Source organism: Panulirus ornatus, chromosome 1, assembly GCF_036320965.1.
Source record: "Panulirus ornatus isolate Po-2019 chromosome 1, ASM3632096v1, whole genome shotgun sequence".
In the NCBI taxonomy this organism is placed as follows: domain Eukaryota; kingdom Metazoa; phylum Arthropoda; class Malacostraca; order Decapoda; family Palinuridae; genus Panulirus; species Panulirus ornatus.
The window spans coordinates 80442123-80455070 of record NC_092224.1 but is presented as its reverse complement, the minus strand read 5'-3'; the positions used below and the strand labels follow the sequence as shown (position 1 = coordinate 80455070).

Sequence of the window (12948 nt, the reverse complement as noted above, 5' to 3'; positions counted from 1 at the left end):
GAGCGGGTGGCTGGAAATCCTCCCCTCTCGTTTTTTTTTTTTTAAATTTTCCAAAAGAAGGAACAGAGAAGGGGGCCAGGTGAGGATATTCCCTCTAAGGCCCAGTCCTCTGTTCTTAACGCTACCTCGCTAATGCGGGAAATGGCGAATAGTATGAAAAAAAGATATATATATATATATATATATATATATATATATATATATATATATATTTTTTTTTTTTTTTTAATACTTTGTCGCTGTCTCCCGCGTTTGTGAGGTAGCGCAAGGAAACAGACGAAAGAAATGGCCCAACCCCCCCCATACACATGTATATACATACGTCCACACACGCAAATATACATACCTACACAGCTTTCCATGGTTTACCCCAGACGCTTCACATGCCTTGATTCAATCCACTGACAGCACGTCAACCCTGGTATACCACATCGCTCCAATTCACTCTATTCCTTGCCCTCCTTTCACCCTCCTGCATGTTCAGGCCCCGATCACACAAAATCTTTTTCACTCCATCTTTCCACCTCCAATTTGGTCTCCCTCTTCTCCTTGCTCCCTCCACCTCCGACACATATATCCTCTTGGTCAATCTTTCCTCACTCATCCTCTCCATGTGCCCAAACCACTTCAAAACACCCTCTTCTGCTCTCTCAACCACGCTCTTTTTATTTCCACACATCTCTCTTACCCTTACGTTACTCACTCGATCAAACCACCTCACACCACACATTGTCCTCAAACATCTCATTTCCAGCACATCCATCCTCCTGCGCACAACTCTATCCATAGCCCACGCCTCGCAACCATACAACATTGTTGGAACCACTATTCCTTCAAACATACCCATTTTTGCTTTCCGAGATAATGTTCTCGACTTCCACACATTCTTCAAGGCCCCCAGAATTTTCGCCCCCTACCCCACCCTATGATCCACTTCTGCTTCCATGGTTCCATCCGCTGCCAGATCCACTCCCAGATATCTAAAACACTTTACTTCCTCCAGTTTTTCTCCATTCAAACTCACCTCCCAATTGACTTGACCCTCAACCCTACTGTACCTAATAACCTTGCTCTTATTCACATTTACTCTTAACTTTCTTCTTCCACACACTTTACCAAACTCAGTCACCAGCTTCAGCAGTTTCTCACATGAATCAGCCACCAGCGCTGTATCATCAGCGAACAACAACTGACTCACTTCCCAAGCTCTCTCATCCCCAACAGACTTCATACTTGCCCCTCTTTCCAAAACTCTTGCATTTACCTCCCTAACAACCCCATCCATAAACAAATTAAACAACCATGGAGACATCACACACCCCTGCCGCAAACCTACATTCACTGAGAACCAATCACTTTCCTCTCTTCCTACACGTACACATGCCTTACATCCTCGATAAAAACTTTTCACTGCTTCTAACAACTTTCCTCCCACACCATATATTCTTAATACCTTCCACAGAGCATCTCTATCAACTCTATCATATGCCTTCTCCAGATCCATAAATGCTACATACAAATCCATTTGCTTTTCTAAGTATTTCTCACATATATTCTTCAAAGCAAACACCTGATCCACACATCCTCTACCACTTCTGAAACCACACTGCTCTTCCCCAATCTGATGCTCTGTACATGCCTTCACCCTCTCAATCAATACCCTCCCATATAATTTACCAGGAATACTCAACAAACTTATACCTCTGTAATTTGAGCACTCACTCTTATCCCCTTTGCCTTTGTACAATGGCACTATGCACGCATTCCGCCAATCCTCAGGCACCTCACCATGAGTCATACATACATTAAATAACCTTACCAACCAGTCAACAATACAGTCACCCCCTTTTTTAATAAATTCCACTGCAATACCATCCAAACCTGCTGCCTTGCCGGCTTTCATCTTCCGCAAAGCTTTCACTACCTCTTCTCTGTTTACCAAATCATTTTCCCTAACCCTCTCACTTTGCACACCACCTCGACCAAAACACCCTATATCTGCCACTCTATCATCAAACACATTCAACAAACCTTCAAAATACTCACTCCATCTCCTTCTCACATCACCACTACTTGTTATCACCTCCCCATTTGCACCCTTCACTGAAGTTCCCATTTGCTCCCTTGTCTTACGCACTTTATTTACCTCCTTCCAGAACATCTTTTTATTCTCCCTAAAATTTAATGATACTCTCACCCCAACTCTCACATATAGATATATATATATATATATATATATATATATATATATATATATATATATATATCTTTTCTTTTCTTTCTTTCAAACTATTCGCCATTTCCCGCATTAGCGAGGTAGCGTTAAGAACAGAGGACTGAGCCTTTGAGGGACTACCCTCACCTGGCCCAATTCTCTGTTCCTTCTTTTGGAAAATTAAAAAAAAAACGAGAGGGGAGGATTTCCAGCCCCCCGCTCCCTCCCCTTTTAGTCGCCTTCTACGACACGCAGGGAATACGTGGGAAGTATTCTTGCTCCCCTATCCCCAGGGATAATATATATATATATATATATATATATATATATATATATATATATATATATATATATATATATTTTTTTTTTTTTTTTTTTTTCCAAAGGAGGGAACAGAGAAGAGGGCCTGGTGAGGATATTCCTTCAAAGGCCCAGTCCTCTGTTCTCAACGCTATCTCGCTAATGAGGGAAATGGCGAATAGCATGAAAAAAAAAAAAATATATATATATATATATATATATATATATATATATATATATATATATATATATATGTATGTATATAATATATATATATGTATATATATATTATCCCTGGGGATAAGGGATTAAGAATACTTCCCACGTATTCCCTGCGTGTCGTAGAAGGCGACTAAAAAGGGAGGGAGCGGGGGGCTGGAAATCCTCCCCTCTCGTTTTTTTTTTTTTTTTTTTTTTTTTTTTTTAAATTTTCCAAAAGAAGGAACAGAGGGGGCCAGGTGAGGATATTCCAAAAAAGGCCCAGTCCTCTGTTCTTAACGCTACCTCGCTAACGCGGGAAATGGCGAATAGTTTAAAAGAAAGAAAGAATATATATATATATATATATATATATATATATATGTGTGTGTGTGTGTGTGTATGAATTATTCGTTATGAAAAATGTGTAAATTTTATTCTTCTAACATTTTCTTCCTCAAGTACTCCTCCACTCTGTTTCCTCATGTCACAGGTGGTCTTCCTCTCACTCCAAGCCCTTAATACATTCTCCTTGTGAACTCTCCTGTCTTGCATTCTTTCCATTGTAAATTATAGTCCTGCATATTTCAAGTACAGTTTAATAGCATGTGTATCTCAAAGCTTGCATTGGAATGCCATGAGAAAGAATGGAGACCTGCTGTAGAATGCCATGGGAAAGAATTAAGCCTGTATTAGCTTCATGAGAGAGAATAAAAGCCTGCATTTGAATGTCATCAGAAAGAACAAAAGCCTTTAGTAGAATGTCATGAGAAAGAATGAAATCATGCATTAGAATCTCATGTTAAAGAATAAAAGCCTGCATTTGATGTCACAGAAAGGAATAGTAGCCTTTAATTCGAATGTCATAAGAAGGTATAAAACCTCACATTAGAATGTCATGAGAAAGTTTGATGGCTATAAGGGAACAGATAAAATGCTAATTCATTTGGCTAAGGCTGTCCACCTTCTTACAGGTCATCCACCGTGATCTGGCCTCCCGTAACATCCTGGTAGACCACAACAAGGTGTGCAAAATTGCTGACTTTGGTCTAGCCCGCAACGTGAAGGACCTGGGATCTGACATTTATGAGCAAAAGAGTCGGGTCTGTAGCTCTAGTGGGCTTCTTTTTTGTTTTGAGTGTGTCTCAACTTGTTTGCAGATATATTTTGAGGAGGTTTTCAACTTAAGAGTAAGTTGTTTGCTGATATGTTTTGAGGAGGTTTTCAACATAGAGTAAAAGATACTTGCTGTGTATACAGAAAATATATATGAGGAGATAAGAAAATTATAGTGTTTTTTTTATGGTAGGTATCAAACAGTATCTTGGTAGCTTCATTTGCTCTAATTCTAAGTGTTTTATACCATTACAGGGAGCCCTTCCGATCCGATGGATGGCACCAGAGAGTCTCTACATGAACATCTTCACCCACAAGTCTGATGTGTGGAGCTTTGGAATTCTCTGTTGGGAGATTGTCACTCTGGGTAAGGCAGCATTATTCTGTCCTAGAAGGGTCAGTTCCCACCACTTTTGCCTTTAAGCAAAGTTCCAAATTACCTTTTTACAGTATTGAGAAATTGGTAAAAGTTGCCAGATGTTGAAATGTAGACATAAACTCGGATCATCTGAGGGTTTCTCTTAGCTCCTGCGCAGTTATAGATCTGTTTGCCCATTTCCCTCGTTCCTTACAGATGAGTTATAAAAGTCGTCCAGGTAACATAACGCCCCTTGTTTCTTTGTTCACCCCCATATTCTGTCTTTACTGAAATTGCCCTGGGCTGTTGCTGATAGCATTTCAAATTCCTGTTTTTCTAGTTCACTGTATATATATGTATTGCTAATCCATAGTTGATGAAAATATGCATGGCTGTATATACTGGTCTTGTTATATTGGAACATATTATTGGTGTATCAAAACGAGATACAACAGTTTGGAGAACATTAACTACCTGCATTAACTCTACTCTTTGAAAGATTAGGTATTCTATTAGGTTATCATGTTTCAAGTGAGGTGAAACATAGTATGTGAGTTTTTCTTACTGAAAGAGAGATCTTAAGCCCATCTTAGCCTTTTGATGTTAATATCCTTGGTGATTCGTCAAGTCTTATAGACACTAATATTCTGTCAGAATGAAGACATTCTAAATATATAACTTTCAGATTGTTAGTTCACATTGTGAATCATTCATTGAAAGATTAACAACTATTGCCACGGGATAGGGGAGAAAGAATACTTCCCACGTATTCCCTGCATGTAGTAGAAGGCAACTAAAAGGGGAGGGAGTGGGTAGCTAGAAATCCTTCCCTTCCATTTTTTATTTTCCAAAAGAAGGAACAGAGAAGGGGACCAAGTGAGGATATTTCCTCTGTAGCATGGGCTGTAGATAGGGTTGTGTGGAGTAGGGTGGGTGTGTTGGAAATGAAATGTTTGAGGACAGTATATGGTGTGAGGTGGTTTGATCGAGTAAATAATGAAAGGGTTAGAGAGATGTATGGTAATAAAAAGTGTGGTTGAGAGAGTAGAAGAGGGTGTGTTGAAATGGTTTGGACACATGGAGAGAATGAATGAGGAAAGATTGACAAAGAGGATATACGTGTCAGAGGTGGAGGGAAGAAGGAGAAGCGGGAGACCAAATTGGAGGTGGAAGTATGGAGTGAAAAAGATTTTGAGCAATCAGGGCCTGAACATACAGGAGGGTGAAAGGCGTGCAAGGATTAGAGTGAATTGGAATGATGTGGTATACAGGGATCGATGAGCTGTCATTGGATTGAAGCATCTGGGGTAAACCACGGAAAGGGGAGAAAGAATAATTCCCTGCATGTTGTAGAAGACAACTAAAAGGGGAGGGAGTGGGGGGCTGGAAATCCTCCCCTCCCGTTTCTTTAATTTTCCAAAAGAGAAGGGGGCCAAGTGAGGATATTACCTCTAAGGCTCACTCCTCTGTTCGTAACACTACCTCGCTAACACTGGAAACAGCAAATATGTATGAAAAAAAAAAAAAAAAAAATATATATATATATATATATATATATATATATATATATATATATATGTGTGTGTGTGTGTGTGTCGGAGGTGGAGGGAACGAGGAGAAGAGGGAGACCAAATTGGAGGTGGAAAGATGGAGTGAAAGGGATTTTGTGTGATCGGGGTCTGAACATGCAGGAGGGTGAAAGGAGGGCGGGGAATAGAGTGAATTGGAGCGATGTGGTGTACCGGGGTTGACGTGCTGTCAGTGGATTGAATCAAGGCATGTGAAGCGTCTGGGGTAAACCATGGAAAGCTGTGTAGGTATGTATATTTGCGTGTGTGGACGTATGTATATACATGTGTATGGGGGGGGTTGGGCCATTTCTTTCGTCTGTTTCCTTGCGCTACCTCGCAAACGCGGGAGACAGCGACAAAGTATAATAGAAATAAAAAAATATAATATATATGTGTGTGTGTGTGTTTTTTACCTTTCCAAAAGAAGGAACAGAGAAGAGGACCAAGTGAGGAATTTTCCCTGTAAAGCTCAGTCTTCTGTTCTTGATGCTACCTTGCTACCATGGAAAATGGCAAGTATATATATATATATATATATATATATATATATATATATATATATATATATATAAAATACTTGATCGCCATATATTGCATTAGCAAGTTAGTGCCTGGAAACAGATGAAGGAAGACACAACCACTCACATACACATATATGTACATTTATGCACATTTGCTCCCTCCATAAAGTTTACTCATGATGTCGAAATGCATAATATGTTACCCTTTTTGGATGTAGGGGTCATCAGGTATAAAGGTATCTTGAAAACTAAGGTTTTCATAAAAACAACTAAAAACCTAAAAAAACCTAAAAACCTAAAAACAATTGTCTTATGTCAATTATTATTCAAATCATCATATTAATGTAAAAAATATCAGTTTTCATATCTATATACCTGAAAGCATATAGGATTTCAGATCCTGAATATTTAGATGATGAACTGAAAATGATTCAGTACATTGGACAGAAGCTAAGATACCCAATGAATTTACTTAACCAGTGTCAGAATACAGCAAGGAAATGTTCCTGTAGTGGCCAAAATAATAAACCAGAACATAAAAATTACCAAAGAACCCTTGTTCCTCCCTTCTGTGAGAATTTTCTAAAATATGTTCCCATTCTCAAAAAACTTAATGTACAGGTAGTATTCACAGATGACATCATAAAGAAAGCCCTCATCAAAAATAGCCCATCAAACAATACAAGTGCTGTTTATAAAATCCCATGTAAAAAGTGTAACCTATTCTATATTGGACAATTGGGGAAAGATCTGGAGACTAGGATCTCACAACATAGTATATTGTTTGGATAGCTTAACAGAGCAGCAGCTTATTCCAACATCAAGCTGTCTTTGATTACCATATCAACTGGGAAGGAGTTACGACCATAGCTAAATCAAGTTGTTTCAGTGAAAGAATTGTAACTGAATCATGCTTGATCTCTGGCACATTTGATCATAATGTAAGTATGTCTTTTAGCCATTTTAAATATGACAAACTGTTAACTGAATTGATCATTAAGAAGCATCCCCCAGAATAACCCTGTCCACACATGTGAGGAGATGAATGTTAGACACATCCAATTACATAATTAGTGCCCACTTGCTCCCCATAGGATTAGTGAAGTCAAAAAAAGCTCACTGCTACCTGTGTACTTTTAAGGACTTCAAATCTCCCCCACTCTGTCTGAGGATATAATAAACAAAAGTACTCAGTGTTTCTTATATTCTCTTTTTGGTGGTGATTGTGTATATACCTCTTCACGGTGAAAATCCCCATGTTAAAAAAAATGTTGCTGATAAAGGCTAAACTTTTTTTGACAGACAACGTAATTTTAATTATGTTTATTACCGTTTCTTAATGCCACATTTTCTTGTATCATGAAGCTAGAAATGAAAAATATCACCACATCCTTTCATGCAGATTTACCTGTCACAAAAGGAAAACTATTTCCTTTTTGTATTTATGTAGGATGATGTTAAATGTGGAAAAATATAGTTGAACACTGATTAATACCTGATACTTTGATACAGCTGACACTAAACAAAGGAGAATATCTACACCATATGGTGATAACACCATCATTAAATTTTCTTTCAACTGCAGGTTCAACCCCTTACCCGGGTATGACAGCGCGGGAAGTGATGCGTCGTGTCCGTGAGGGTTACCGCTTGGAACGTCCTGACCACTGCCATCCAGAACTTTACCGTGTCGTCACCAAGTGTTGGCACCAGGATCTGAACAAGCGACCATCCTTTTCAGAAGTTAAGAAGGATTTAACTCAGCTCCTAGACCAAGGCCAAACAGGCTATATTGACTTGGAAAACTTCCCTGAAGCAAATTATTTTTCCATGCATGAAAATAATGATGAGAAGCTGTGATGAGTTTGCTGGGCAATCAGAGCCATAAAACTTGTAATCTTGGCTCATATGAGATTTTAATTTATCTAATGAATATAGTAGTATAATTTAAGAAATTGAGGGAACCTTTCCTTTTTATTGTAATCAGTTTATTACAGTCCACAAATTGCATTGTAAAGATAAGTGTTGTGATGGCAGATGGCCTGCTTCCATCTGTGTTTTATCTTCATCCTGGTTGTCATTGTCTGTATCCAAAGCAGTAGAATCTTTTAGGTTAGTTGCGACAAGCAGGCCTTGCTCGTTTTTTTTTATAGACTTTTATCTAAGACGTTGTTTTACAAATGTTTACATCATGAATGCAATAAGATAAGAGCATTCTTGAAGTACCAGTTCAGAGTTAAGAGTTGATGGGAAGATTGCTACCAGTTTTAATGTCTATTTAGTATAGGTTATACAGTACTTCATTCTTATATCTATGTTATTAACCTGAATTGGTTAGTGTGTGTAATCTGTCCAAATAATATAAGTAAGCTACATGAACTGGTGCAAAGTCTCATCTTATCTTGGTATTCTTTTGTAACCACTGTAAAGTGATGCCCCCTCCTTTCCTCAGACACAGATTGTGTTTGCTTAGGGAACCATTACTTCTGCTCCATGTAATGGCCTAAAATTTTGATTGAAACTACTTGAGCTTTACCAAAGATGGCACACATAACCCTTAACTTTTGCTTTAGGTGTATTGCCAAGACAGGAATATTAAAGGTATGGGAATCTTTAAATACCACTTCCAGGATCTCGATCTTGGAGAATTTTGTCCAAAAGTCTTTTTTATTGAATGAGTATTTATCAGTTATTGGTTTATATAAGCCTGAAGAACTTAAAGTCATGAAGTGATTCTAATTTTTGCTGGTTTATATTACTGATATGGATTTTTATTAATTTTGTTCAATTGGCTGAAAAGGACATCTCAAGATTTACTTTCTCCTCTTCCCAGTGTTCAGATTATTTCAGCTGTCTCCATTATCAGAGATTATTTGTTACCTTTTTTTCATTATTTATGATAATTTCATTACACTGGTCAGCATTTTTTTTTCTTTTTTGGAAAAATTTTACATTTTTTGGTTGAATAACATAAGGGCTCAGGAAGTCGGTTCTCTTTTTCTTCATCTAGCTGAACAAAGTTTGAGATCTGCATTTTGACTGACTTGTATACTTGTTTTCTGGTCATTTAGGCATACAGTTGAGTGTGTGTATATATATATATATATATATATATATATATATTTTTTTCCCCCAAAAAAAAGCTAGGCAAACAGCAATTTTTCTGACATCTTGTGATATGTTGGTTTGCACTATAGCTTTAAAGGTTTACACTGTGCTTTGAGTCTAAGCCTATGCTTAGGGAAGGGTGGACATGCTCATGGTATAAACCATCATGTGCAGATACTTGTATTTTGCTCTGCTATTATGATCCATCCATTAGAAGTTGATAGATGTTCCCAGGGGTAAAAACTTTTAAAATTTGTCTCATTTCATGCACTCATGTGGAATATTTTGTACATCTCTAAAAGTGTTTGTGAAATATCCCCTGGAAAATCCATGGTTTTCTGACCCAGCCACACAAAGTGAGTGAATTTTTGAGCCTTAGGTGTTATTCAGTGTCTTCCTCACAAAATCTTTAACTCATATGCTGACTGTAATTACTAATTTAACAAGAGAAATATCTCCTAACCAAAAGGTATAGAAACCTGAGTTGACTTCATATTTGCAATGTTAAATTAGGTTCCTAAGAAACAAATCACATCCTTTGGAAATAGTAACCTGTACAGGAAGCATAACAAATCCGCCCCTACAACTCATGTATTAGAAGGATAAGCATATTAGCATGTAAATATGTTTGTATATATATTGTTGTTGAAAATTTTGGATATATATTAGCAATGACAGCTACTGGTTGTTGTCTGAATAGTGTTCTTTATTATTCAGCATCATTAGAGCATCGCTGACACTTATCAGCTAACATTCTTCTTATCTGTTGAATTTACATATAGTGTATAGATCATGCTTGTTTGCATCATGAAACAAGCATAATGTGCTCTAAGAAAGTATACATGTGGGAGTGTTGATTAGGCTGGATTGTAATTCAACTTTACTACTGTTACTTGATGATATACAGTATAGACAGATGTATAATATTCCAAGCTGAATTGAATCGTTGCCTAGTTTTGCACGTGGGTTATGTTTTTACTAGTATTTATTATATTGTTATGTTTTTTTTTTCCTCTATCATGAGTATTCTCATATACCAACTGATGATTATTTTCTGTACAGCTGTACATTGTTTAACTTATAATTTTGTTGCAGTAGCTTTGACATTTTTATGTCAAGTTTTATCAGTTATGATGTGGTTTGGTTCATCATAGGTCAGGCTTGGCCAGTGTAATATATCACAACAGCTCTGTTCTTGCATGATCCTGCAGAAATTATCAAAATTTACTTCTTGAAATCTTTACATTTATGAATATATATGGGAGATAGAAATTATTCTAAATGTGAAAATCACAACTTTTTCTGTGTAATGTGTTAAGGTTTATCCTTTAAATTAAAAATTGTAGTTTCACATGAACCATTAGATATGGGACACAGGATGTCAGTTTGAATTGAAATATTCTTTAACAAAGGTCACATATCCTGCTTAGAAACTCGAAGTAAGTGTAATCTGAAGATTTATAAAGATGTCCTCCCTCAAAAACATCTTGATTGGGTGCTGTAATTTTTGGTATTAGTGAAATTTAACTAGTTTAAAAAATTTGGTAACTATATATCTTCATGTAATTAGAACATGAATCAGTTTCTTGAAATTTCAGAGGAATTTAAAGGAAGTTAAATAAATTTTTGTATCTTTAATATATGGAATGTGATGTAGACATTTCTTCAGGGTTACATTACAGTGGCTTAATAGAATTATTTGACTGCGTAGGTAGTTGAATAAAAGTGAGGTAACTTGAAAAACTATCTTGTATAACCTGTTGGAGAAATGACACTGTCAACTCGTGTATATATAGATATCTTAAGCTTTTATGTACAGAGTCTTTTTATATAATGTATTTGAATATTTAAATAAATAATTATACATTTAGTATTTTCTCTTAGTAAATGTTACCCTTCGTGATCATAATTTTTATTGAAAAAAATTATATTTTGTATTCAAGGATCTGTTTAGCCATCTGGATTACATTTTTTTTTCATGCTTGTTCTCCATTTTCTGCATAGTGAAGCAGCACCAGAGACAAACCCTCTCTTAATTATGTATAATGCATCAAAAGAGAGAACCCCATATTTACAGCAAAGCTCCACAAACCTTTGTGTGGTTTCCCCAGACATGTTCATATGCCATAGACGAGCCCAATGACAGCATGTCCACATCACTCTAGTTCATCTCACACTCTCATGCATGTTCATGTCCAAAAAAGTCAAACTGTCTTTCATTCTTCCATCTATCCTTGGTCTTCTTGTTCCTTCAACTTCTGTCAAGTATATCTCTTAGTCAGTCCCTTCCTACTCATCCTCTCCATATGTCCACCCGTACTCTTGTCACTACCACATCTCTCTCTTACTTTGTTGTTTCTTCCAAAATCAACTCTCCTTATTGTACTCAAGCATTTCATTTCTGTCAATACTATTTGTTATTTTTTCATCTTTGGCTCACACCTTGCATTCACACAGTACCATCTTTGCTCTCACAAAAAGGACCTCTTTCCACACACCCCTCAATGCATACAATAGCTTCAGCTTCCATGCTTCCAGTCTGCCATTTCCAATCCCAGAGCTCCAAAACACTCCACTTCAAGGTCCTCTTCATTTAAACTCAGTCCTGCTAACCTTAAAAACTTTACTTCTATTTACAATAGCTTTCAACTTCCTCCTTTTGTACACTTTCCCAAACTCAAAAACAAGGTCCTGCAGTTTCTCACTCAAGCCTACCACTAAAGCTTAAACATAAGCAAATAGCAATTGACTCAGCTCCCAGGCCCTCATCCCTCCGACAAATTGCAGACCCATCTGACTCTCCAAGACCCTAACATCTACCTTCCTCACTACCACCATGCATAGATTGAACAGCCATAGTAACAACATACACCCTTGTCCCAGACGCACCTCCACCTGGAGCCACTCACCTTCCTCTCTTTCTATCCTATGCAAACACTAACTTACTCTGCTTCTAGTAGATTTCCTCACACAACATATATTCATAACACTTTTAACAAAGCATGTCTATCAACCCTATCATACATTTTATCCAGATCCATAAATGCCATATATGAATCCTTCAGTTTCTCTCAGTATTTCTCAAAGATTCTTCAAAGCAAACACCTAATTTACACATCCACTACCACTCCAGAAGCTAAATTGTCCCTCCTTAATATGATGCTCTATATATGTTACACCACCCTATCAATCACCCTATCTCCCAGACAGCTACCAAGTATACTTACATTCATAATTCTGTAATTTGTACATTTACTTATCTTCCTTGTCTTTATACAATGGTCTTTATACTGCATTTATAATGAAGGCAGACTTTAAGAGATTTTGCTTTCTGTTGGAGGCTTTATCTCCCCACGTCTAAGTATTGGGGCAGAAAACTATGTGATTATACATAAAGGAAAATAAGAATTCACATACCTGTCGTCCAGTTCCTAAATGATGATATAATCCCACACTTGTAACCAATTTTCAGAAATCACTGGACACAGCATAAAAAATGTAATACTTAATGCCCTACTAGAGAAATTTTTAGCAAATATTATCCATCTATCAATATCTTTT

At 37.0% G+C, this 12948-nt stretch overlaps 1 protein-coding gene across 1 annotated transcript in view; it reads left to right on the top strand.

Moving 5' to 3' along the window:
• LOC139750157 (uncharacterized) overlaps positions 1-11257 on the top strand; it is a 223209-nt gene extending 211952 nt beyond the window's left edge. The window contains exons 6-8 of the mRNA XM_071664504.1: positions 3688-3816; positions 4085-4196; positions 7865-11257. Of these exons, the coding sequence (XP_071520605.1) occupies positions 3688-3816; positions 4085-4196; positions 7865-8139 (516 nt within the window). The 3' untranslated portion in view covers positions 8140-11257. The remainder of the gene's footprint in view (positions 1-3687; positions 3817-4084; positions 4197-7864) is intronic.
• The last annotated feature ends 1691 nt before the right edge of the window (positions 11258-12948 follow it).